Below are 27,460 nucleotides of genomic sequence, written 5' to 3' on the forward strand. Positions count from 1 at the left end.
CAGGAGAGGAAGAGCAGGGTACAGAGCTGAGATGGCCCCAAAAAGGAGAGCTGGGAGTCTGTGGCTGCCCTCAGGGCTGGCTGGAATAACCAAACCCTCTGACAGGGTATGTGCAATGCAGCTTTCCTTCTGCTCACTCAAGGAACAGCCTGTCCCCCAGCCCAGGGAGCAGCAGCCACTGCATGGGGACAGGAGCCACACCCATTATGACCCCAAACACACCATTATCCTTGCCTATGTTTGGTAGTGTCACCTGCTCATCCTTGGGAACCCAGCAAGGAAAAAGGGCTGCACCCTTTCAACCCCACCACAGGGATCAAGGGGGTCTCACACTGGGTTTAAGCTCCAGAAACCCTTTGTTCACTGCCCCAAAGCTTTGGGATCCCAGAATTAGCTCAGCTTTTCCAGGGAGTTTCTGGCCAGAGTCATATCCCTGTTCTCCCATCCCTTCCTCCACCCTCCTGAAGGTTTCCTCACCCCAAACCTGCTGCCACCCAGGACTGTCCACCCACACCTGACAGGCTCTGCTCCAGCCCTGCTGGCTCCAAGAGGCCCCACTCTGCAGCACAGAAGTGACCAAGCCTGGGCTTCTACTGACTCACATCTCGAGGTCTCCAGTGGGGCTGGCTGGTGTCTAACGGGCTCCTGCTCTGCTGTGGGAGTAACAGGATCTCTCTTTTCTCCCTACTCGCCTGGATTTATGAGCTCTGGAGGAGTTTATCATCTTCCACGCCTCAAAGTTTGGCTAAAATCAGCTGGATTGTGAAGGAAAGATGGAGATTGTTGCTGGGAAGAAAGGAAAGGAGGGACAGGCAGAGCTGTTGTATCAACTTTGTTCAGAAAATCAGGCTAAAACCTTTCCCAAACTGCTCCTTTTCCACAAAGTGCTTCTTATGACATTTTCCTAACAAAAGTGTTCTGACTTTTCATTTAAAATTACACTTCCCTCAGAAAAAGTGTACCAAAAAAGGTTAAATAATCCCTCAATAGCTGACATTCAACATGAAAATAAAAATCATGAAAAGGGTCATTAACACTTGTATTTAATTGCAAAAATTAAAAACTTTTTTATTCTTCTTACATACAAATCTCATTTATTTACATACTTTATACAGGCTCTTCCCAAGTATTTACAAAGTTTGCAATATATTAAATTAGGACCATCCATAAAATTCTGCATTAAGTGCATATTCACATTCTTTTTTTTTTAATCCATCACTAAGTTTAGTGTTCAGCATTGAAACAGTCTTTATGCATATATAGCTTTACTTCCCAGCACCTCTGAGCCTTTAGAATGTGGCTCCCCTCCCCAAGACAAGGAGATAATGCTAAAAATAAATCACCTGTCATTTGTTTCAATCTCCAAAGCAAAGGGAAGTCCAGCATCTCCCTTGTCTAACTCAGCAGGACACTAAATCTGCCCTTTACAAGGAGGAGGTTCCTGAAGAGGAGGATTTGGAGTTCTACCTATAAAATTTACCAAGAGGAGAAAAGTTTGGTTTGCAGGAAGCAAAAACTCTTTGTGCACCCACCAAAATGGCCTCACCCCAGGAAATGTTCAATAATTCTCTTGGGGGCCGTGGGGCTGAATGAGGACCTGGGATTGGGGTGTGGAAATTTCCCTCCTGGAGGGAGGGAAGGAGGGAACAAGAGGCTTTCAAGGCAGAAGGATCCCCTTTTCTGAGACACTGGGGATTATAGAGCTCACATCTCTACCATGAGATGCTCTCCTGCTCCCCACCTCCTCCTGCTGCTGCTGGAGCCCAGGAGGCCATGAGGGAAGGGAGGTGCTTTGATCCAGCCCAGACAAAGCAGCTTCTCCTCCAGAATATTCCAAAAACAGGCCTGGTGGGAGAAGCTGCAGTCTGGAGACTCATGGGGAATCTGACTCAAAGCTCTCCAGGGCCTTGCAAAGAGACCCCTCAGGGGAATCAATGTGTGCAATAACAGTGGGCAGGGAAAAAAATGAAAAGGAACAAAGAAAGCAAAAAAAAGAATCAATAGAAACTGCCAGGTTGGCTCCCATGGGGCCACTGGTTTCCTGGTACTGCAGTAAATCATAATAATCCTTTCTCCTCCTTTCAGTTACCCTGAGTTCGGGACTGACTGACAGCACTGGTCAGTGACCCCTGCTTTGGGGAGCAGCTTTAAACCACGATCCTCCTGCCCAGCTGATGGGGACAGCCCATCCTTCCAGCCTGGCAAGGGCAGAGGTGCCCCCTCCTCACCTCTGCCCGCTGGGCTCGTGGGTAGTACCGATTCTGGTGTGATTTCAGAGCAGCTTTGCAGCCTTTGGGATGTGGGGTGAGGAGGAATCGCCCTCCCAGCTCACAGGCAATGAGCTCTGAAGCACACAAAGGGATTCTAAAATGTATTAACTGGGAACTTGTGTGAGCTGGGCAGAGTGGGAGTGGGAGATTGTCCAAACCAGCACAGAGAGTGCAAAAGGGGAGCTGAGGGAGACCACGGTGGGACACCCTCTCTGTGAATCAAGTGATCATGGCTGTGAAACCTCAATAGCTGCAGGAACAGCCCTGTTCCACCTCAGCAGCCACCAGGACCACCAGCCTCTCCAGGGAAGTCCTGCAGCCTTTCCAGGGACGCTGGGAAGCTGCAGCTCTGGATGTGGAAGACAACCAGGTATCAAAACCTCCCTTTGGCCATCCCAGTTCTGCCCTTGTGGCCTCACCTCTGGGTTTCCCACCGTGGCTCCTCGCCTGCCCTGGGATGTGGAAGGTGTGAGCACCACTCCTCTGGCAGCTGGAGACAGGAGCTGCTCTGGAAGCTGTGCTGCAGACTGGGGCTCTGCACTTTGGCCAAAATTGACTCTATCAGCAGGAGAACTGCCCTCCTGTTATAGTTTAGCAGCTAATTCCTTACAGCCTTTGGAAGAGGAAGAGAAAATATACCGGAGAGCTTAAAAACAAATGATGTAAGCTCCGAAGGGAGCGGGGTTGGGACATATGCAATGTATCTGAGACAGAGCTGGAAACTTATGCAGAGCCCATAAAGTGCACTTGGAAGGCTGCTCTGCAAACAGGCCAGACTCAGCAGCTCCTGTCCAACCAGCTGCAACTCTTCGAGGAAGGCTGCAACTCTTCGAGGAAGGGAGAAGCACGACGTGAGAACATTTCTGCTAAACAGGCACAAACCTGCCCCTTCCTCCCCCTAGTCCAAACAACAACTGTAAATAGATCCATTTTCTCTGCTTCTTCCTGAAAGAGCCAGACAGCCACAATGGCTTAAGTGTGACTCTCAAAATCCAGGCATTTCACAGACACTTGGGAATTATCTCCGCAGCTCTTTTACAAGTTACAGTCAAGGACACTTAGCAGTGACAGTGTCACCAAACCGCCACAATCTCAGCAAGAATGGCTCCAGCAGCATCTTTGAGCAAATGCTTTACAAAAATGGGTCAGATACAAAAGCAGTAAGAGGTGCAGTAACCTGGTCAGCCTTTGAATTTGATTTGAGAAGCTGCCAAAGTGTAAATAGCAACAGTCACTAATGAGGCCCTAATTTTGCCATCACTGAACTCCCAAATTTCCATTAACTAAGACCCAGGTTTTAAGAGGAGGGAGAGGGGTGGTGTGTGTGTGTGTGTCTTGGCATGTACAAGATTGAATGTAGTGTCATGAGTGTGAAATACACTCCAAGCAGTGAGAACACTAATGGAAGTTCTATTAGTCCAATTCCCTTTAATACTTGGTAACAAATTATATTAGTCCTTTTCTATCCTGAGAGAGCCAGACTCTCCCCTTTTGGTTCTACTAGATCTGGTGTGTGTCCAGCACCAAGGGCCATGCACAGACTCACACAGGTGCTGGGCTTGTTCTCATTGTTTTGACAGGAGAAAAACAAGGGTTATGCATAGAAATGTTTGTAGTGTCAAGGCCTCAGACTCAATTCTTTGGAGCAGGAACTGTCCTCTGCCTTATTCTTGTAGAGGAGCCAGAAGTGGTCATCCCACTTGGCAGCTTTTGTCAACTCCTAATCAGATTAGCACAATGTTTGCTCCCATTCTCCTCAAAAACAAAGGCTGGACAGACATTTTCCCAATCTGTCATTTTACATGTACCTAAAATATTTACAGAGAAAAAGGCTCTTGCTCCTGAGAACAGAGTTAACTCGCTGTCAACCAAAACCCCTCCCAACTCCATATTAACAAGTGTGAGAGAGTATGTCCTGAACTCCAGCCCTGGCCTATGAGTTCAGCCTGACACATCTGTAAATGATCTTCAGCAGTGGGATCAGACCCAAAGGATCAGACTTGGAAGGGACCGGAGCATCCGCAGTCTGCAAACCCCGAACCCGAGCCTCTCTCAGGGCACTGGAGACAGCGCTGCTCCAGCAGCAGGAAACACGCAAAGGCAGCTTGGAAAGGACCCAGGAAAAACCAACGTTCATTCTGAAGACAGAGTTCCAGGTCTGGAAGGAGTCAATGCAAAAATATGCCAGGGAAGAGGGAGGTTTCAGGTGCTCCCAGAGGTGCCGTGGGCTGGGAACGCAGGCAGTGCCTCCAAAACAAGGAGCAGCTGAGAATGGCTGTGCAGCCCTTGGTGTCTGAGGTGAAAGCTGGACAGAGCTGCTCTCTCCCAGCCCCAGCTCCATCCAGAACTCCTGCACTGCCAGCACCTCTAAGATGTGTGTCGGTGTTTTTGCAGGAAAGGAAGTGGAGGTGAAGAAAAGCACAATTACCATTTGACTCACTCACAACCTGCTGTCAGAGAGCTGCAGAAAGGCGATCACAACACAGAGAGGCCTGAAGGGATTCTTTTGGTACAAGAAGGATGCAGTGGGTGAGAGTTTCTGCCCTCAGGCTCAAGGCTCTCCCCAGCCTGGGAGCAGGAGCCAAGGTCAGCTCTGCAGGGCCCACACAGCTGCGGACGTGAGGGAGAGCTGGGACACATCACCAATTCATTCCCTTTATAGAACTGGCCTGACTACACAGGCTCAAAGCTTCCTCCTCAGGAGGAATGTACACAGAAATGTCACACACCCCATCCACTCCCAAACCCCCCAGGAAGTTTCAGAAGTGCCATAATCCACAGAGAACATAAGGTGAATCTCATCCTGAGAAATCCATCTGCTGCTCCTGGAAAAAAAAACCCTTTGCTGCAAACCCAGGGCTTACCTGAGGGGACAGGGAGGGTCATAAATAGCTTGAGCTTCTCCCAAAATACATTTGAGGAAAGGCAAAGGATTACCTCAAGGGTCAGGAAAATAGTCCTTTTAAAACACTGTAAACATGCAGGGTGGCAAAGCTGCCTGCCCCAGTAGCCCCGGCTCGCTCCTCTCAAGTCGTTGCCTTGGCTTCAAAGCTGAAAGCCTTGTTGTCCTGGGAACAGCTCTGTTTTCCCACCCCAGCATCCTTAGCTGGCAGCTCCATCACAAATCACAGCTGGCTCTGTCCCTCTAGCCATGAAGCTCATTGTCCAGTGATCTGTGCTGGCATAACCTTGGGAAGAGGCAATGGAGAGGCCCTGTTAGATGAACCCATCCTTAATGAGTGCTCCCATTTCCCACAAAGGGATGTGGTCATGCTGGAGCTCTTTGGGAAGATAATTCCCTCAGTGGGCACTGGGTTTTTAATACCCATTGTGCACCCACACTGCTCAGCTTGGAGCATCTCCAGTGTTGGAGTTCTAGGCCACAAACTCCCAGTCCAAGAGGATCGCTCCCTGTGCTGTGACAAGTGGGCACACACCACTCTGGAGGTGACAATGGCACAAACCACCATCCCAGGTGTCAGACAGAAATGACCCAGCTGGAAGCAGTCTCCTGATTCCACTCCCAGTCCCTGCAAGCCACAGCTCTGGTACTCACCCAAATCCCCAGCTTCCAGCTCCACCTTGAACACCTCACAGTGTCCTCTGCACGTGTCCAGAGGTGCAACAGTCAGGGTGAGCTGCCCACTCCCAACAGCGAAGAGGCTGTGCAGGCTGTAGCTCTAGGACAGGAGGAGAGGATTTCAAAAGCCTGGCCAGCTTTCCTTGGCTCTGTCTGCCCAAAGCAGGGACAGTCACTGCCCTGCAGGCAGGTGAGACACAGCAAACAACACGTTTGCTGCTCCACCAGTTACCAGTGGAGCACAGGATTTTAGCTGAGGTCAGCTGCATGCAAGGGTTCTCCTCTGCTCCAAGGCAAGGCAGGGCCTGCACATCCCCACAACTCAGGAAAACACAAAGGAGGAGATCAGGCCAGTGAAGTGTCTCAGAATGAGTGAGACTCACTGCCTGCAACAGCTCCTAAAATGCAACTTTTAAAACATTTCTGCCCAACTGTGCACAGAAAAACCTCACCCAACTATAGAGCAAGGCCAGACACATGAATGGAGCAGGCAAGGGGTGCTGGAACAAGGTGATCTTTAAAGTCCCTCTGTTTCTGTGACATTTCCAGTTGCCAAGGGAGATGGGCACAAGGTATCTCTGCCCCAAACTGGACACAAGTGCTGGGAGGCACAACCACCTTGAGATGCCACTTTACACAGGGATGGACAGAACTGAGACAACCCCAAGAGCTCCTTTCCAGGACTGTATCAGCTAAAAATACCCTGAAAATCCCATAAAAACTCAGAGCTGCTGGGAGACAACTCATGGACAGGAGGAGAATGCCTTTGGAATTAATTTCTCACCTTATTCCCCAAATCTGGGTGGCGGATGAGGAAGCAGCTCTCCAGAGACACTGTCTTGGGGAAGGACAGCAACGAGGAAGCAGGGAAAAACTCCTGGAGAATCCTGGATCTATTCACAGACTTGTTCCTAAACAAACCAGTCCTTATTAAACAATCATCATACAATGATAATGTTTGCATTTAAAAGCTATTTTCCAGATACAATTCTTGCCAAACGTTCAAGCTTGATAAGCAGCATGACAGACTAGCCCTGGGAGGCAGGAGCAAAATTCAGCCTCTAAATCTGCTCCTTCCCACTCCCCTCTGGGCTCCTGCACCAGGACCATGTAAAGAGGGAGCAAACAGGTCCTTATGGATGCCTGAACTTCATTTCCCTCTCATTTTCCCTTAAAATGATCCAAGTCATTGACCAGATCCATTAATTACAAAAGATGCAGAGAGGTGGCATCATACACAACCATAACTGAACCCACACTGTGAGCCAGGGGGGGATCCAAGGCTATTCTCTAGACCTGGAAATGTAACTGGAAAAGGCCAGGTGGGGCTTGTTATCTTTACATCCCTGTCTAGGGGACTAACATGATTAATTCTTCTGCACCCTGACCATCCCTCTACCAGTGCTGGCTCTGAGACCTCAGAGAGCTCTGAGTTGCTCACATGTCTTGTTCCCATTAAAGGCTTTGGCAAAGAGCTTTTGGATAACAGGGGCAGGATAAGTGCTGGCCATATTTTCTGCACAAGACCAAACACAAACTGCAGGATTCTTTGGCTTTCCATTACTTCCCAGTGTTTGCAGAAGTCATGGCATCTCTTCTCAGTCAGCACCAGTGGTGGAGGATTTCCACTGAGCAGACAGAGGTGATAGAAATGTGAACCAGTTGCCTCAGGTGATCAGTCACAGCCCAGATGATTTACAGCCTGAAGAACGGGACCAGGCAGTTCCTGGGATAATTTTATCATATAAGAGGAGCAATAGCTGGAGACCAAGCACCAAGTCTCCATTTTTAGTGCAGAAGTCTTGTCCTCAGAACAAATCAGTGCCAGAAGCAGCCTCTAACCCACTCCTGTACACCTTCCCTCCAGTTAAACTGCAACTTGCAGGCACTGGTGGTTCACACAGGAGAGCCTGAGCACCCCTACAGAAAGGATGTGTCCATCCATCACATGTTTTGTCTGACTCACCAGGGAAAGAAAAATGGGCAGCTCCATAATTCAGCTGAATTTTCTTCTATTATAACCTCTGCCAGTTCTGGATCCTGGGACTGAAAATGCTTCAGTTCTTCATAGGAGAGGTGCTGCCCTGTCTTAAAGAACATGAGACAAAGATAAAAGCTGTGCCCACAGGGTTGCTCCCTGCTGCCATTTCCCTCCCACTAGAAAATATCCAAAAGCAACAGCCACATGGATTGCTAAGTGTCCAAATACAATGATCATTAGTCAGAGAAACAATGCAGGGAGCTCTTTCCTCCCACATCTTGACAGGAGTGAAATGTCTTCTTAGACACGTGTCCTGAATGAGCAGTTTGAGTTCAGGGGTGAAAATCCTGGGCAGGGGTTTTGGGCTTGTGCTGTTCAAGAGTTTGGACTCATCACCCAGCCTCACAAATCCCTGCATTACCTTGATTAGAAAAGGCTGATGCCTCTGGAGCTTTTCTGATAGCTCTCTGAAGTCTGTCACTATGTGAAGGCTTTTCACAGCAGAACAGACTGTGCAGTTTGCAGGAAGTGCAGAAGTGTTCTGTCTGCAACCTGCTGCCCACCAGTCCTGGCATTCTGGGGAAGAAACAAGGGAAACCTCTTTAGTAAGACCAAAAATGGAATGGAAAGGAGACAAATTCAATTACAAACTCATTATCCCTAACATGAAACACTGAGATTTCTTATAGTTTCTGATGGCTGTAACTCAAAAAGAAGCAGCTTCAGCAGGCAGGGAGCTGGAGAGAATCTTTCCAGCACATTTTGGAGATAGAGCTGAAGGTTGTGAGCAATGGGAGAGCTCATGGAAATTCCACTTCTCTGTACATGAGGCACACAGCTCAGCTACCCTTCCATGAGCAACAGAGGGATGGCAACCATCATATGTAGTGTAATTAAACTGAAACAACTCCATAAGTTGTTTCATGAGCAACCCAAAGGTGTTATCAAGGAGGTAACACCCAGTAAACCAAAAATAGATTCAGGGTGGAAAGAGTAACTCCCACATGGCTAGCACTGGTGTCATGAACCCTGCCAGGACATACCTGAAATCATCACCCTGCCCTTTCCCACTGTGTTAATTTAGAAATTTGTCCCAGGCAATGGTTGCCCAATCTCTGGTGTGCAGAAGATGCTGGGAAATGTCAGATTTCACCAAGACATGCTGCTGCTGTTTTCATTCATCCCATGCATTGACTTGAAGGTGAAACTGGGAGAAAAGTCCCAGCACAAGCAACCCCTGGACCACAGCCACATTCATTTTAAATTCCAAAAATTGTTGTTACACCACAATCAGCTGAACTGGCCTACAATGAACACTGCATATGTTTACATCTTCAAAAATTTAATTTTTACATGAAAACACCAACTTGATGCCTATATCCCACCTCCCTCCTGCAATTAACAGCTCTCCCAAAAAACCAAAGAAACATTAAGAGAAGGGACTTGTTGCAGCAGGGAATGAGCAGGACAATGCTGAACACCCCATGCATTTCTATGGAAAGGATGTGCAGGGCAGCCATCACTCTGAAAGGGTGTGGCTCTAATTTACAGAACACACAAAGATCAAATTCCAACTCCTGGCCCTGCACAGAGACATCCCAAACTCCCACCCTGTGTCTGAGAGTGGTGTCCAAACACTCCTGGAGCTCTGGCAGCCTCAGGGCTGTGCCCATTCCCTGGGGAGCCTGGGCAGTGCCCAGAACCCTCTGGGGGAAGAACCTTGCCCTGATATCCAGTTGTAACATCCCCAAGACAAATTTTTTAATTGGGAGATACAGCAGCAGGTTATGAGAAATGAGAGAGCTTAATGGAAATTCCACTTCAAACACAGATTTTATGGCAGTGACAGCCCTGGTTCTGCAGCCTTAATCCAACAGGAGAGGCTTAACTTGGGCAGTGGCAGCAAACCCATCCCAGGCCTGATCTGTCAGGGTGGGTCAGGAAAAACCCAAGGCCTGGGACCCATCTCACATGAAATATCCAGGGATCTGTGCTCACCAGCAGGCCCACCCTACCAGCACATGTCAAAACAGCCCCAAAGTCTCCTGGACATTGCTGCAGGCAAACTTGGAAAAATGGAGGGGATGGTAAAGGGAGAAAGAAGAGTGAAGTCTGGCTGAAAAATCAAGTTGGGAAACAAAGATACACAGCAGCTTTTTGGGGCAAAAAAGACCATGCACAAACTGCTTGTCACTGCCACTGCAACTTCCAGCCACACTCATGCTCCTGCACAGGGCTAAGAAGGGATGAACAGCACTTCAGAGGGACACTCTTGTTTTATTTTCCTCTCTGACATCTGCAATGCTGCAGAGGATTTATGTTCATTTGGACATAACAACAAGGAGCAGACTGGGATTCATTTTGCTTCTTTCTTGCTGAGTATTTCCAACTCCCAAATGCTGCATTTCCCACCCTACTGCTGGGATATGGACTGAAAAGGATCAGGATATAATTCCTAGTCTTTCTGGAAGAGGCATCTACACTGCTTTCAGGGAAAGAGGAAAAAGGCAAAACAAAGTGTAAAATCCTTCTTGCAAGCAGAAGTCCCAGTCCCATGAGAAACTGCTCCAATGTACTTTCCCTCCCTGCTCACAAGAGAAAAAAGAAAATCTTTGTTCCACTGCCTGTGCAAAGCTTCAGTTTTACAGCAACAAAAAAACTCAACTCACAAAAAACAGCTGGTCAGTGACAGGAAACAAAAGGCTGAAAGATCTCACCAGAGAAAGGGCAGTCACTGTGAAGAGAACACGAAAACATCTCTATGCTCATCATCAGATGGGGCGTAGCAAGGCTGTAATTTCTTTCTGGGCAAAACTCAGAAACCTCATCCCCAAGCATTAAGCACAGTTGTCCCCAAATTTTCCCTCTGGGCTCAGGGCAGTACCCCAAGGAACAGGATGCTAATCAGCTTGACAGTACAGAGCTTGATTCCTCTTTTGAGCCAGGCTGGGATATTTGCATTCTCAATTGCTCGATTCAGGAGGTGATTTCTTTTCCCCATGAATAACCAGAGCAGAGCACTGGCTGAGATGCATTTCAAACGCTGCAAGTGGGGTTGTGGGATTTTTTTTTTTTCCCCTAGTAATTAATCTTTTAGATTTATTGTGGAGGGTGTTAGTCTGTGCACCAGCATGTGTGTGACTGGCATGACAAGCACAGGCAGTGCCTGCCCTTCCCAGGGAGGGCAGGAGGAGAGATGGGGCACACAGGAGCCAACTGCCACTGGGGACCAGGGCAGGATTTCACCCAGGATGCTGATTTTGTCTCCTTGCCCTCCCTGCATGCCTTTTACATTATCACCCTGCCTGCCCAGACACCCTGGGGATTGCTCTGGTGGAGGCTGGGCGCTGTCTGTGCTCACACACGCTGCTCAGGGATGCAAATGGAAGATGCTCTTTTCATCCCAGCCCAGCCCTCACACCATGGTCTCATCCACTCCCATCCACACCAGGCTGAAGTGCTGGGCGTGGGCAATGATCCCCGAGGAGCTGGAGTGCAGGAGAGCAGCTGGAGCAGTGACACATCCAACTATCCATTACACGACACAAGTGTGGCCAACTTCTCTCTGCTTTCTCACCCCTTTTCGAGGGGCAGCCTTTGTTCAACAGAACTTCAGTTCCCCATCGGCCATAAGCACCTCATATTTCCTTTTATGTGTTATTATTTCTCCAGAACAAGAGCTGCCTTCTCCCCTGTGTCAGGAGAGCTCCTAGCAGAGCCAGGCCTGGGATTTTCAGCTGCTAACACAGCACAGACCAAAAGATAACAATCTTCCCTTAAAACACATCTATGATTAATACTACAAGGAGTTTATGACTCTACTTTCCACTATGCAGAAAAATAATTTTCAAGTCACCCTCAATTTAAAATGAGCACCCCGCCCTTCTTGGCTGTTTTCACAGAGGATCTCCCAAATTTTTGGCTGCCCACAGCACTGGAGAGGGGTGTGTGTGCACAGCTCCAGAGATGCTGGGTGTGGATGATCAGATTGTAAACTCATAGCTCCTGAGAAGACCTGGCCCTGCTTCTGCCCATTGCAGCAAAGCAAATTAACTCATGGAAACTTGCCCACATGGATGTGAGAGCAGGATCTCAGCAAGCCCTGCTCTCTTTAGGGACCATACAGAGGGTGCAGGATCAATCTGCCACTGCAGAAGGTTCAAAGGGAAGCCTCTAGCAGGGGGAACTTTTGTTCCTGCAGGATACAGAGCCAAGGGCTGCTCCTGACCCTAACAAAGTGTTCAAAACACAAAAACCTCCTGCTTGTAGCACTGCAGGTGCTGAGGCAGTTTGCTGGCTCCCCACCACGCTGCTTTGCTCCCTAGTGCTCAGGGCTGCAAGGCTGTAGCAATCTCCACCAGGCAAGCACCTGCCAGGTCTGCACAGGGAAGTCTGGCCCCAGGGAGGCCCCCCAGGAGTTCAGAGCCCCCCAGGTGCTGTGTCTGTAGGGGCTGTTGCTGCCATCACCCACAGTCGCTGACAGGAAGCTCCCCAGAGGATTGGTTGATGAACTGAGCAGCTCCACAACCTGCAAAGGCTGGTTCCCAATCCCACATCCTTCTTTCTGAGGATGAGACTATTCCCCAGACCTACCACATACTTCACCAGGGCCAGTCCTTGGAATATTCAAGCAAACATAGAATGAAATACTTGGAATATTCAAACAACTTCCACAAGCATTGGATGAACTCAGGGCTCCCAAGAATGGCTGTGCACTGAATATTCCCCAGACATTTCTCTGTCCTTTCTCGTAGTTCCATTGTACAAACCTGGGTGTTTCATTAAAAGGGGATTCTGCCCCTCTGCCCTGCTCAGATGAGACCCCACCTGCAGAGCTGCCTCCACTCTGGGACCCCAACACAAGAAGATGTGGAGCTGGAGTGAGTCCCAAGGAAGCCACAGAAATGCTCTGAGGGCTGGAGCCCCTCTGCTCTGGAGCCAGGCTGGGGTTGTTCATCTGGAGAGGAAAAGATTCTGGGGAGACCCTGGATCCCCTTCCAAGTGCCTAAAGGAGATCCCAAAGAGCTGGAGAGGGATTTGGGACGAGGTCAGGATGAGGGGGAATGGCTTCCACTGCCAGAGGGCAGGGATAGATGGGATATTGGAAAGAAATTCTTCCCTGGGAGGGTGGGGAGGCCCTGGCACAGGCTGCCCAGAAAAGCTGTGGCTGCCCCATCTCTGGAAGTGTTCAAGGCCAGGCTTGATGGGGCTTGGAGTAACCTGGGATAGTGGAGCAATTTAGGCATCAATTCATGATCACAACATTTACACAGGTAAATCCCATAATTCTTACTTTACAAAAGTAGGAATTCTAAATTCTGTAGCTACCAGGAACAGTGGTGGCACAGCTTGGAAGAGGCATTTGGAGCACTTTGTTGCACAAGCAATGTTTCCATCTTGCTGCAAATTCTTCATTAGGCTAAAAATTAATTTGATCATTTATAATGTCATGTCAAAGTCAGACTAAACTGATAGACTTTTAAGTAAGTCAGGCAGGAAACAAGGATTATTAATTACAGCCTGCAAGTCCTGATTAAGGACTGCATCACAGTGGGGCTTTAAATATATACTACAAAGAGTGTCCCTGTTCAGCACCAGATCCTCACCCCTCCCTCATATTGAACTTTTATTGTAGCTCTGGGTATACTGAATAGATTTATACCACAAGAAGAAAGTACCTCCCAGTTTGGTTCACAGCATTTTTAGGAACAGCTAGGAACAAAATAACAACTACAAAAAAACCCCATCAAGAACCCCTTTATTGTTGTTCTGAGTAGAAGTCATCAGCTTGAAGAACTACTCGTTCATCTCACTAATGGGGAACGGCTGCTCCACCAGCACAGGGACCATTAGTCAACCCCGAGCAAAGCATGAAAATGATTTTGATCCAAGCAGACATTGTGAAATCAAGTCTGCTGAGCCGAGCCCAAGAGGAATTCACAGTCCACTGGGGCAAAAGAGCATTATTTCCAGGAGAAATCTGCACCTACCAGTCTCGAGAATGGAAAGCAGAGGCCAAGCTGTCAGGAAAGCATCCAGAGTCCAGCTGCAGCTCTGGTTACCTGCCCCAGTGACAGCTTGTGCTGCATGAGCAATCTGCCTCAGAGGAACAGCTCTGGAAACAAACCCCTCCCAGCTGCTGTCACCTGCCTGGTGGTGGCCTCAGCCTGTAAAAGGTTTGACATGTCTGTGTCACAAGTGCACAGAGGGCTCTGCCAGGCTGCTAAATGCCTCTGCAAGAGGCCACCTAGGGCAAACACCGATCCCAGGGAAGCAAATCCAAAGTAAGGATTCACTCTGCAAATGAGGAGACAAGAAATTTTGGAGGCTTCACAATATAGAAATAAAAGGAAGAGTATTTTGTGTTCCACAGCACCACAATGGTTTGGGGTTAGTTTACTGCCAGCAAACCCAAATAAACAGCTCACTGGCTGAACCAAGGCCAAAGTAACAGAGTATGAACGACTTGGCACCACCCTGCCCTGCAAAGTCAGCTGGTTTTTTTTCCCCTTTGAACGAGCCAACACATGTCTGCTGGTTGCTTTCAGGTTATATCATAAAAGGGTTGTTTACATACACAAAAGATCAGATAAACTGGCAGCTGTGCAGTGATGGGAGGGAGCCCTGCACATGCTGTGACCCACAACCACCTCCAAATGCTTCAGCCCCCAAAGCGGGTGCACAAAAACACACACGAAAACAAGAGCAAAAACCAGCTCAACTTTGCTGAGGAGAAAAAAAAATAACATCCTTTGAGAGCAAGAGGAGAGGAAACAAGTTAGAAATCAGATCCTGCTTTACCTCCCATGCAGCCTTATTGCTCAACCCTCTATTCTACGCAGGCCCATGCTCCTTGGGCTCAGGAATGGGTCAGACAGAGAGAGCATGGGCTGCAAAGCCCATGGGGAAAGGCTGGATGAACACCTGGGTGCTCAGCTCTCAGGGAAAGGCTGGATGAACACCTGGGTGCTCAGCTCACAGGGAAAGGCTGGATGAACACCTGAGTGCTCAGCTCTCAGGGAAAGGCTGGATGAACACCTGGGTGCTCAGCTCACAGGGAAAGGCTGGATGAAGATCTGGGTGCTCAGCTCACAGGGAAAGGCTGGATGAAGATCTGGGTGCTCAGCTCACAGGGAATGGCTGGATGAACACCTGAGTGCTCAGCTCTCAGGAAAAGGCTGGATGAATATCTGGGTGCTCAGCTCTCAGGAAAAGGCTGGATGAGTATCTGGGTGCTCAGCTCTCAGGAAAAGGCTGGATGAATATCTGGGTGCTCAGCTCACAGGGAAAGGCTGGATAAATATCTGGGTGCTCAGCTCTCAGGAAAAGGCTGGATGAACACCTGGGTGCTCAGCTCTCAGGAAAAGGCTGGATGAATATCTGGGTGCTCAGCTCTCAGGAAAAGGCTGGATGAGTATCTGGGTGCTCAGCTCTCAGGGAAAGGCTGGATGAATATCTGGGTGCTCAGCTCTCAGGAAAAGGCTGGATGAACACCTGGGTGCTCAGCTCACAGGGAAAGGCTGGATGAATATCTGGGTGCTCAGCTCACAGGGAAAGGCTGCATGAATATCTGGGTGCTCAGCTCTCAGGAAAAGGCTGGATGAAGATCTGGGTGCTCAGCTCACAGGGAAAGGCTGGATGAGTATCTGGGTGCCCAGGCTGCTCTCAAGAAGCAGCAAGTCTCCATGCAAGGCAGGCATGCTGGGTGCTCCCCTTCTGCAAAAAGCTGTGCCAAGGATAAAAACTCTCCAAAGGCTGGAGTGAGAGAAGTGTAGGGAAAAGTGTTTTGCCTGCAAAGGGTTAAGATCAGGGAAGAGACAGGGGCTGGCCAAGAGCCAAGGCAAGCCTCCAGCTAAACCCAAGGTGGGCCAGCCAAGAGGCAGAGGCTGCTGCCCTCTCCCAGTAACCAGCTGCTGCCCTCCCCCAGTCACCCAGCCTGCTGTGACCCATCCCCACAAACAGCTCTGGCACCCAGCAGGCTTTAGTAACACAGTGACAGGCCATTTACAAGGTGTTGCTAAACACTGCTCCTCCAGCTGGGCTCCTTTCTCTACAATAATTACACATAAAGCCCTAAACGTGATTTTAGCCCTACTGGTCTAGGCAAAAAGGGGTATTTAACACTTCTTCTCCAAGCTGGGGATAACTTGCACAGGATCTCTTCTCCAACACTGAGATCCATGTGTGCTTTTGTCTGATTTTAGGTGTGCTGAGCAGTTACTGACCCAGCTGATTCTGGGCTGTGCAGGATGAGGGTGCCCAGGACCAAGTGTCATTATTAAAAGCAAAGCTGGATTTTCCTTGAGGTCATTACACCCCCTGCTACCAGTGCAATGTGCAAATTGTCACACTGGGTCACAGCCTGTTCCCCACTGACAGACCTGCTCTGCTGAGGTTTTTGAACTTACCACAGGCTGACACATGAGTTAATGTGAGAGCAGCTTAATGCCCTGCTCATCACATCATTGCATGGCTGGCAGGGAACAGTTACCAACCAGCTGACATCAAAAATCATATTTAGATATTAACAAAGCTATAGGGATGACACAGTTGTGAAGGACAGAAAAATCAGGTAGAGTGACCACCAGTGTGGTTTTAAAATTTCTGTAAAAGAATAGAAAACCCCTTTTCATTTGGCTTTACTGAAGACTTTGAGAGCTCATGTATCCCTAATGCTTCCTAATGCTGGGAGAGAGGAGCACTTGTACCCCCATTTTGCACCAGAGAATTGAAACACAGCGGGAATTGCCCATCCCAGCCTGTGTGAGAAATTAATCCAGAATGCACAGGTCTTACATTTCCCTGGAATAGCATTAGATAGCTGTGAGTTAACCCATCAAAATACACCATGTTCCTTACAGCAGGTAGACCCAGAGGTCTGACAGCCCACTGCCCTTTATAACCTCTCTGGGGTTATAAATGAAGAGCAGCCAATGTGACCCAGCACCGGGGCTTTCACAAGCTCTGCATAAACACCAGCTCAGGAAGAGCAAATGCAAAGCACATTTCCACAGACCTTTTCCCCAACCACAGGGATCTTGCCCTGGGAAAACAGCTGGAAGAGAGGCACAGACCCAAGGGTCTAAGAGTCAGCTATCAAGGAACAAAGGGTGGGAACATAAGGTTTAATATGGGAATTGATCCGGGGAAAAAAGTCAGCAAGAAAGAGAGCACAGAGACAGGCAAAAAGGAAATTTACTTTGGACTCAATCCTATAAACAATGCACAATGCAAGAGAGTTTTGTGGATGCTGCTCCTCACCTCGGCTGCTCAAAGGTCCACCCACAGGCACTGACAGCCCTTGTCACCCACAGCACCACTCTTGGGTGGAAGGCACAAGGATGGAGGGCAGGTCACCATCAGCAGGAGGGAGGGGGGAGCACATCCTGCACCTCTGCACCTCCCAAAGCCTCACCACCACTCTGACTGCAGCTCTTGCCTCTCAGGGGAAACCCAACAACTGAGCTGCCCTTGTTCTGCAACACAAACCTGGCTGCTCACCCACAGCTCCCAGCAGAGCAGGCTCCAACCTCAACCCCAGAAAGCTTCCTCAACAGGAACAGAACCTCAGCAGGAAAGCTGCCCCAAAGCTCAGGAGGGACAGCAGAGCCCAGGCTGCCCCTGCCTGCCCAGGCACAGAGGAAGGAGCCAGACCACCCCTGTCCATGGCAGGGTAACGTGTGCCAGCACTGCTGGTGGGCCACAGCAGTCTCCAGCTGACACCAGGTGGTTTCCAACAGGAACAGCCCAACAGTTCTGGCTTTGAACTGGTGCCCAAGCACAGAAAGCTCCAAGCTCCATCCTCAGCCCCCTCAAAATTTTCTTCCCAGAACCCAGATTGGGAAAGGAAGAGGAGTCTGTACGTCGAGTCCCTTCATTAGTGGTTTTCTCTGCTGCTCAGGCACAGTGCAAACATCTGCCTTCTAGAGACAGGAGACTCAGAGGGGATCTCATTAAGGCATATAAATATCTCCAAGGGATGCCAAGAGGATGTGCCAGACTTCTCCATGGTGCCCAACAACATGTTTTAGCCACAAAGTAAAACATAGGAAATTCCAACTTCTTTCCATGGAGGGTGGCAGAGCACTGGAACAGCTGCTGGGGAGGTCATGTCCCCCCCTCTGTACCCATTCCAAACCCACCTGTTCCAGGTGACCCTGCCTTGAAAGTGGGGTTGGACTGGGTGACCTGCAATGGTCCCTTCCAACCCAAACTATTCTGGCATTCTGTGATCAGATAGAGAACACCAGACCTGCCTGCAAGACCTCCTGGACTTAAAACTCTCATCAACAAAGAAGACACAAAATGCAGCTTTACCCCTTCCCTTCAGCAGACCACAAGGCCAAAATTAGGGGCAAAATAATACAACAAACAAAAAGTAGGGAGAGCACTCAGCCCCAAGCCATGGAACTGCCTCTTCCAGATCCCTGCTGGATGGCTTCACCAGTGTCCTGTGGGCAGCAAGCTGTGATGGTGACACCAGTGACAGCTGGTGGCTGCAGCTGCCTGCTGGGAAGCCAGGACATGAGGGACTCCCACAGGAACCCAGCCAAGGTTCAGCCTGGGTGCTGCACTCTCCCATTTCAATAGCCAGGGTCTTGTCCAGGATCAAAGTCACTCCAGCCAACCCCAAGTCCATCTGTTAATTGGGACATGCTGTGGTTTCCACCACAACCCAATTCTGTGAAAAAGAGAGCAGGAACTGCCTCTCCCCTCTCCTCTTTTCCCCAGAACTGGATTGCTGCCCACCCTATTGCTCATCACTTCTGAAGACTTACAGGACTCACAGAGACATGAGGGATTTTATGTCATTTAAATAAAAACACTGCATCCTTCCTCTCCATCCACCTTTCCCTTTTCCCCTGTTCCTCTGGATGTTTCCCCATCTCATCATCATGCAGCTGATTTTTCCAAAGGTAGGCCAGAACTGCTCCTGCTCTTATTTATCTTTACAAGGAGATCCTCATGGTTTCAGGCAGCCCTTGTCCTACAAACTTTAGCTGTGCTAAGGAACCTCCCTGGGCTCTTCTCATCCGAAGGGACCCTGTGGTAGCTGAAGGAAGAACCTGTCAACTTTCTGGACAAAATCTGATTGAACAAACACAACAGAAGCACAGAATGGTTTGGGTTGGAAGGGACCTTAAAATTCACCTTGCTTCACCCCATGCCATGGGCAGGGACACCTTCCACTGTCCCAGGTTGCTCCAAGCCCTGCCCAACCTGGTCTTGAAAGCTTCCAGAGATGGGGCAGCCACAGCTTCTCTGAGCAAACTGTGCTAGGGCCTCCCCACCCTCACAGGGAAGAATTTCTTCCTAATGTCCACCCTGCCTTCATATTTAGGTCATTTCCCCTTGTCCTGTCACTCCTGGCCTTTGTGAAAAATGAAATAAGCATTAAAATTCCCACTGGATTCCATCTCAATACAGGAGCAGGGAGGTGTTCACCCATGGAAAAGCTGGAATGCAGTAGATAAGCAAGCTCTTAATGTCATGTGCTTATCAGGGCCATCTTCTCACCTTTGTTTTTCATTCCCAGAGATAATCCATAAGGAATAAGAGGAACAATGGGGGATACCCTGCCCCACCCATACAAATTGGAATCAGCAGAAATCCCATGTCAGCAAGAGGGAGAGAGAGAATGTAGAATGGTGCTGCCATTTCAGGGAGCCCTTTTTAGCTCTGGCAGGAAGGTCAGAGCCAACACAGACAACTCCAACACAATGAGGTACCCAAGCTAAATATAACCATGACAAGGGCATGGCTACAGGAGTTTGTTTTTACAGTGAGCCACCAGACCATCAACATTGTGCCACATCCCTGCTCAAAATAATTCACAGCTTTATCATCACTGACAGTCTTTGTGTTCCAGCAGAGGCAGAGCCCAGGCTTGCACCCACCTGTCAGGCTAAGTCAGTGAAATGATTAACCAAGAATGAGAAATAGCCGAACTTTTCCATTTCTATTGTGCCATTCTAGGAAAATCTAGGATGTTGCTCTCCTGTGATGGGATCACCTCACAGGGAACCCTTATCTGACTTCCTCCCACACACACACATTGCCCTTAATGTCACGTAAACATGACAGCACTCAATCCCCCAGGCCTTTCACAATATGCCACTTGGCACAAACTCCTTTTCCTTAAACCAGGCCAAAAGTTGAGGTTTTTACACTTTGCTCGCAGATATCAAGATTTGGTTGAGACACTGGTTTTGCCTCACTCAGAAAAAAACAAGAAAAGGTGACATTTCCCTAGCAGAGCTATCTCAGTTCTGGTTCTCAAAAGTGCAAAGATTTCTAGAGAAAAGGGAACTCTTGTGGAAGAAAGACCCGAGGTGTTAAAAGCAAGGAAAAGAGAATGTGCAAGAACAAAATTATCAAGTTAGAGATAAAATATGCTTCAGTCCCAGTGAAGCTAGAACTCAGGCTGCTATTTTTAAGTTCAGTGGTAGGAAAAGAGAAAACCATGATGCCAAGCCAGCAACACATTTGTGGCACCCTGGAGACATTCGAGTGACTCTCGTGGCTGGTATTTAAGTTGGTATTTCTTGCTAGGCTTATGTTATAGCAGGGAAAACATTTCCTTACTCTCCAACATGTACTTCTTGGCAATGGGCAGGGACAGCAGCCGGATGTGCCCAACGAGGGAGCCCCAGGCCTGGGCTCTGGAGAGTGGAGCTTCAGGTGGCAGAGGGTTGTAGGGCTGGATCACCAAATAAACAGTCAGCAACACCAAGCCCAGGGTGAGCAGTCCCTGCAAGGGAAAACAGGCACAGAGTAAATCACACTGCAAGGAGCTGAGGTGTCCTCACACCAGGACACACCTTCTGCTGGTATCAAAGGGCTGTGGCTGTGCACCACAGCATGAACACTCTTTATTTTTGCTGTGTCTCCTTGTTCAGCTGCAATGCTATTTATGTACACAGAGTTGTCAGCCAGTTTTATTATTAGGGCTGTCCACAGATGAAATTAAGCAGCCTTCAAACCCAAGCCACACAAAACAGCTTTGTTCCTGTATTTTAGCACTGCAAATAATCCAGCATGAGATCAATCAGGATTATCTACAGATAGTTCCTTTTCCTCCCTACCTAATCAAATAAAAGCTTGCACTCCTGCCATGCCTCTTACACAAGGAAAACCCTGTGGCTTTTGCAAACATCCGTCAAGCCTCGAAATACTTTGGCAGAGTTGGCACCAGCTCCCTCCTCCATAGCAGAATCCCAAATAAGCCTTGAAGAGATGACATGACGCATTTCTCCCCCTGGCCAAAGTCAAACTGAATCAACAGCAAAAACAAGAACAGAAGCTGAAAGTTCAAATTTGCAGTTTCCTGTTCTCCTGCCTCATTTTACAGCTTTTTATAGGACACGAGGAAGAGAGCTTGAATTTTTTTCCAAATAAAATCCATTGCAATGGATTTGTAGAGATGACACTAAAGTATTACTGAATATTATGTCAGTGGGAAGATTTTTAGACTTGAAGCAAACATCTGGTCTAGTGGAAGGTGTCCTGCCCATGGAAAGGACTTAGGACAGGATGATCCTCAAGATTTCTTCCAACCCAAACCAGTCTGGGATTGAATGGTCTCAAACCTACCTAACAATAGCGCCCTTTCACTCACTTTGCAAAAGTTTTTACAGAATCTTTTACTTAAGGCTTTTAAAACATTTTTCTACCATCAAGCATGATGATAATAGCTTTATTTCATAGACCAGAAGGAGAATAAAGGCATGTAGAAGCTTGTGGCAGGGTCAGAAAAAGAGCCATGTTCACTTCATGTTCACTTCATGTTCACTCAACCCTGAACTTCAAGAATCTCTTTCCTTCCTCACATTTCCATTCAGGATGCCAACACTAGGAATCTTAGTCTGAAAAATCAATCCAAATCTCATTATTTAATAATTTATGGGAGAGGAAGATGTGGACAACATAAATTTACAGCACAGATGAGCAATTCCAAATCTTGGACAGCTGTTCTCAAAGCAGCTCATGGCATGAAGGAAGGAAGCTACACTTCACAGCTTTTTAAATAAAGATCTTGGAAAATTCATCAAGAAAATGCAATGGGAAATGAAAAGCTCAGGTGCAAAGGAGAATCCTGACCCTCAAATGCTGTGTTCATGCACAAAAGTCATCTTACCTTGTAGAGAGCCACTAAGAGAGGGTACCGTGGAGGGCCCCTCTGGGGTTCATTTCTCTCCAAGAGTTGCTTGATGAACTTCTCAATGGCTTTTTCTGACATGCCACACTGGTGGCCAGTCTGCCTCACCAGATCAATGGTCTCTGAGAGCTTGTCATAGATGCTGAGCTCGTTGGCTGAAAGCTCCATGGCCTCCGAGGAGAAATCCCTGAGGAGAGATGGGGTGTGTTAACAGAAATCAACTGCAGCCACAGAACTCAACATCACAGCCATCCCAGGAATGAAGGAAGGATCCTCTGGAGCAAACCTGCTCCCAGCCAACAGCACAACACTGAGCTGCACTCCTAATAGTCTCTGCTGCTCCAGGATCTCCCACCGACTCAAAGAAGCCGTGAAATTTCCTGACAAGAGCAGAACCGGCCGAGATTCGCAGCTTATGTAAATGAACAAAGCTTCCCAGAAATCCATGAAACCCCATTTATTCATTTCCTCCAAATGAATCCGTCCCATAAAGCAATTGCTCACCGAGTACAAAAGCCAACAATACAAAGCTGATCATCACACACAGCAGCCCTGCTAAGCCCTCCCGTGCTACGATTGCAGTCGCTTATTTCAATCCAGATTTGTTTTCATTAAATCTCCCGTCAGCAGTGGGACAGGACAGAGAAACAAGCAGAATGTGTCGGGCAAAGTTCGGCAGTTCACAATTTGTTTAAATTTTCGCAACCTAATGTCAAAGCCAACCGATTCTTGAGTAACAGCAACGTGAGAGCAGCTGCCCTGCAGGCAACAAAGCCCCCACCTTCCTCTCAAGTTTGCCTGCAGGTCAGAGATGCCACAGAACTAAATATCCCAGCAAGAACTGCATTGTGCTGGGTGACAAAATGGCATTTGACAGCAAATTATTTCGCACTTATATAAGAACACACCCATGAGAGATCAACATTAAGTTGCAAAAAAAAGTATATTCCTCTACCACTTCTACTCTGCCACAAAGGCCTCTCTGACAGCAGCTCATGGGCTCAAGAAAAGATGTAAAGAAAAATTGCTGGACAAGGTACAAGCTGCCAATGTGAGAATCACACTGTAAAAAATTTTCCCATTGCCTGGGAAAAAACACTGCCACTGCCTGGGGGAAAGGCAGAATCTGCAGAGCTTTGCTTTGCCTCTCATTTCTGATGTGGGTAACACTAACCTGATCAAACTGGGCCAGCTGGGAGAGAGTTGAGCAATGCTCTGCCCTGAGAGCACAGCCTGAGGATCATCACATAAAAACACAAGAAGCACCATGGATAATCACAGCTGAAAACTGAAATCATGCCCCTGTCCCCATTTTGCTCTACAGTTTCCTGGCCCCAGGAACCAGCTCATGAATCCACTTCACCAATCCACCTCTTTGCTCCCCAAATTCTGTCCCTGCACTGTGAGAACTGTAACTATTGACAGGGCTCTGCTCACCTGAGCACCCACTGACCAGCCCTAAGTAACAAACCACCTAAACTCAGATTTGCTCAGCTGCAATTTGTTCTGGCTGCTCCCACGGCACAAATCAGCCACAACTCTATGTATGGACAGAACTGGAGACATGATGAAGCTCAGATCTGAACTCTGATTTGCCTTTAAAGAACTGGCTGACAGCTCTGCCCCTAAACCACCTACAAGTCACAACTCAAGCAAGGGTGATGTTAAGATCTTCTTTTTAGTGCAACTCTGGGATGTATTTTCAAAACCCCCCAGTTTCACAGCTTTAGTGATTGCTCTTCTCCCCACAAGATCCCCCCTGTTCTGTCATTGCACACTTGTTTATGTGGTCACATGGAGCATCAGATCAGGAAAATTATCTGGCAGAAAAATAACCCTGATTTGTTTGGTCAGCAGCTGCCTAAGCATTCAACTCCAGCAGTTAATGTCAGATGTTATATTAACATCAGCGTCAAATTTCTAGCCACAGCCACAGAAACACCAAAAAGGTAAAAATGCCAAATTAAAACCCAACTCTGAGAACATACTGCACTGCATTACCAGGTTAATTAGCTTCTGGCCTTCTTCTACCAGCATTCCCTGCATTCCATGCAAATATTTGTCCCAGATCTTGCCACCTGAGCAGCCCCATGGGCAAGCAAAGCAGGTTGGGTCAATAATATCTCATATTAACCTCTCCAAGACAAGGACTTCTTTTTCTCATCTGTAAAGCACCTGCCATGCACGTGACAATAAAAACAAGCCATTGCTTTGCTAACTCTTTCATTCATGCAATACTCTGATTCGTGGAACAAGCAGGAGCCAGCACATCTGCAGGATATTAAAGGCCTTTTTTTCCCCCCCTCCAGCTTTTCTGGTTACTCCAGTCGCCTGGACACTGTAAGTGCTGTGCTAAGTGGTCTGAAAGATTATCTGGTGTCCTCTGGCTCCCAAGTGCCAAAGCTTTCCCCCCTGGAGCTGTCCCGTGCAGAATTCCAGCAGATTCAACAAGCTTCTCCTGCTTGCAGGATCTGCCTGGAACCACTTAGAACAAACATCCCCACAGAAATGCTGTCAAACACTGTGGTTTCCCCTTTTCCAAACAACACAAAAATCCTGCTAAAATACAACACTGAGATATATCCCAGTTCCCACCCCTCTCCATTTACATTCCGCTCTGAGCAAACACCTTTGTAGACAACCCCTGTAAATCACAGACACTGAAAACCCAATCCTCCTCCTTGACAAATTCAAGAGTAACTCAATCCTCCAGCTAGGAAATAAGGCATTATGCTTCCACATTGCTGGGAGAACAGATGAGGCCTTAAAAAACAAATAACAACCCATTATTTCCCTTCCTATCCCTCCAAAATAATAACAACAGGCTACTGTACCCTCTTTGCCACCACACACACTGAGCAGGGCTCATCCCTTGCAAACCCCTTAGACAGAGGCCTTTGAACGAGGAACCCATATGTTATTCTGGTTTTTTATGAACTCCAGCACCCCGGGAGGAATCAGCAGCTCTCTCCATGAACAGAAACAGTGATGGCACTTGGCTGGCAGGGTTTGCACCCCAGCACCCAGCTCTGCCCACAGACCCCAGCGTGGTTAGTCCAAGGCTTTACAAGGTAAATATTTAGACAGAAACGGTGCTGGAGGAGTCTTTAAAAGGGAAAGCTCGCTCGCCTTGCGGGTGAACCTACAGTGATGTACATATATATAGATATAGATATAAAAATATATTCCCATCTGCTTGATGCTGCCTCTCTCGCCCTGCCAGGGGATCAGGTCCCAGCCTTGCTATGAAACCCCTCCGGAGGGACCCTGACCCGGCCACAGCCCCACGGCCTCGCCCGTGCTCCCCTGAGGCAGAGGAGCCCCAGCCAGGGGATATTCTTAAAAATAAATCAATAAACTAAGCAGGACACCCCCCACCCCGGCTCCGGCCTCCACAAGCCGGGGATCCCCCCGGCCCAGCCCGCGGTCAGAGGCCGCAATCCGGGCCCCCCGCGACCCCCGCCCGCGCCCGCGGCCTCACCCCGCTCGCGTCCCGCCCGGCGGCTCCTCCCGCTCCGGCTGCGGCCCCGCCCGCCCCGCTCCGGCCCCGGCTCCAGCTCCGGCCCCGGCTCCAGCTCCGGCCCCGGCTCCTCCCGCGGCGGGGCGGGCACGGCTACAGCCCCGCTTCCGGCTTCCGGCACGGTCCGGGGCCTGCACGCTGCCCGGGGAGCGCCACACTGCCCGGGGAACCGCCACTGCCCGGGGACCGCCACACTGCCCGGGGAACCGACACTGCCCGGGGACCGCCACATTGCGTGGGGAACTAACAGCTCCCGGGAACCCAACACTGCCCAGGGACCGCCACATTGCCCGGGGAGCCGACACTGCCCGGGGACCGCCACATTGCCCGGGAATCCAACACTGCCCGGGGACCCGACACTGCCCGGGGACCACCACATTGCCTGGGGAACCGACACTGCCCGGCGACCCGACACTGCCCGGGGACCGCCACATTGCCTGGGGACCCGACACTACCCGGGGACCGGACACTGCCCGGGGACCCGACACTGCCCAGGGACCGGACACTGCCCGGGGACCCGACACTGCTCAGGGAACCGACACCGCCCCGGGACCGCCACATCGCCCAGAGAACACCGCCCGGGGAACCCCAGCACTGCCTGGGGACGCCACACCGCCCAGGGAACCCCCACATTTCCTGGGGAACCAACGCTGCCCCGGAACCGCCACATCGCCCAAGGACCCAGCACTGCCCGGGGACCGCCACATTGGCCGGGGAACCAACACCACCTCGGGACCGCCACATCGCCAAGGGAACACTGCCCGGGGAACCGACACTGCCCGGGCAACCCCCACATTGCCTGGGGACCGCCACATTGCCCAGGGAACCAACAGTGCCTGGGGAGCCAACACTGCCCGGGGACCGCCACATTGGCCGGGGAACCAACACCACCTCGGGACCGCCAGGGGAACACTGCCCGGGGAACCGACACTGCCCAGGCAACACCCACATTGCCTGGGGACCGCCACATTACCCAGGGAACCAACAGTGCCTGGGGAGCCAACACTGCCCGGATCGGCCACATCGCCCAGGGAACCCAGTCGGAGGAACACAAACACTCCCCGGGACCCCCCTCACCAGCCGGGGCACTCAATACCCGGGATGGCCCAGCCTGGGCTCCCGGCACTGCCCAGAACTCCCAACACACTGCTCAGCCCAAAGCCTCAACATTCCCCAGGACCCCACCAACACCCGTCCCTCTGCTGTCACAAACATCCCTCAGGACCCCCAACACTGTCCGGGACCCCCAAAAACCCCCAGAAACCCCCAACACCCTGGTCAGCCTCAGGGCCACCAACATCCTTCAGGACCCCCAACCACCCCAGTACCTCTGAACAGCCCCCAGCACCCACATCCCTCCCCACTGGCACCCCCAATGTCCCCCTGAGACTCCCTGCTCACGTTTCAGCCCAGAATATGGAGACCCCTTTTCCAGCACCCATCTCAGTCCGTGATTATTCCCACCCCAGACCAGCCTGAGCCTCCCCTGGATCATCAGAGCTCCTCAGGACCCCTAAGACCCTCCCAGCACCCATCTGAGCCCATAAATACATTGAGACCACCCCCAACAACTGCCTGACCTTGTCATTAGTCAGAGATACCCCACCAGGACCTACCTGAGCCCATAAACACCTTGAGACCACACTCCAGCACCTGCCTGATCCCCCATTACTCACAGACCCCCCTAAGGAACACCTGAGCCTCCACCAGCACCTTGAGACATCCCACACAGCCTCCACAGGAACCCTCAGCATCTTCCTGAGCCCACAGCACACCCAGCACCCTCCAGAACCCCCAAAATCTTTCACAGCCACATCCCATAGCATCCCTAACACCTCCCTTCATCTCCCAGCACCCCATTAGTCGCCAGTATCACCCCACAGTCCCCTCCAGCACCTCCTGGGAGACCCTCACAGTGCCCCCTGAACCCCACTTATCCCCAGCCCCATGG

At 49.7% G+C, this 27,460-nt stretch overlaps 1 protein-coding gene across 2 annotated transcripts; it reads right to left on the reverse strand.

Annotated features, from left to right (window-relative positions):
- Nucleotides 1-1,022: 1,022 nt before the first annotated feature.
- C25H6orf89 (chromosome 25 C6orf89 homolog) lies at nt 1,023-25,565 on the reverse strand. 2 transcript variants are annotated; one of them, XM_054648818.2, is made up of 8 exons: nt 25,471-25,565; nt 21,969-22,176; nt 20,417-20,582; nt 8,253-8,407; nt 7,817-7,938; nt 6,635-6,761; nt 5,827-5,950; nt 1,023-5,458 (listed from the first exon to the last, which is right to left on the reverse strand). In XM_054648818.2, exons 2-8 carry the CDS (start codon nt 22,155-22,157, stop codon nt 5,373-5,375), a joined length of 969 nt encoding a protein of 322 aa, XP_054504793.1. In that variant the 5' UTR covers nt 22,158-22,176; nt 25,471-25,565; the 3' UTR covers nt 1,023-5,372. The 2 variants fall into 2 exon arrangements, with proteins under 2 accessions (XP_054504793.1, XP_077046801.1); XM_077190686.1 differs by lacking the exon at nt 25,471-25,565 and adding an exon at nt 23,164-25,333.
- Between the last annotated feature and the right edge of the window lie 1,895 nt (nt 25,566-27,460).

This window comes from Agelaius phoeniceus, chromosome 25, assembly GCF_051311805.1.
Source record: "Agelaius phoeniceus isolate bAgePho1 chromosome 25, bAgePho1.hap1, whole genome shotgun sequence".
NCBI classification, from domain to species: Eukaryota; Metazoa; Chordata; class Aves; order Passeriformes; family Icteridae; genus Agelaius; species Agelaius phoeniceus.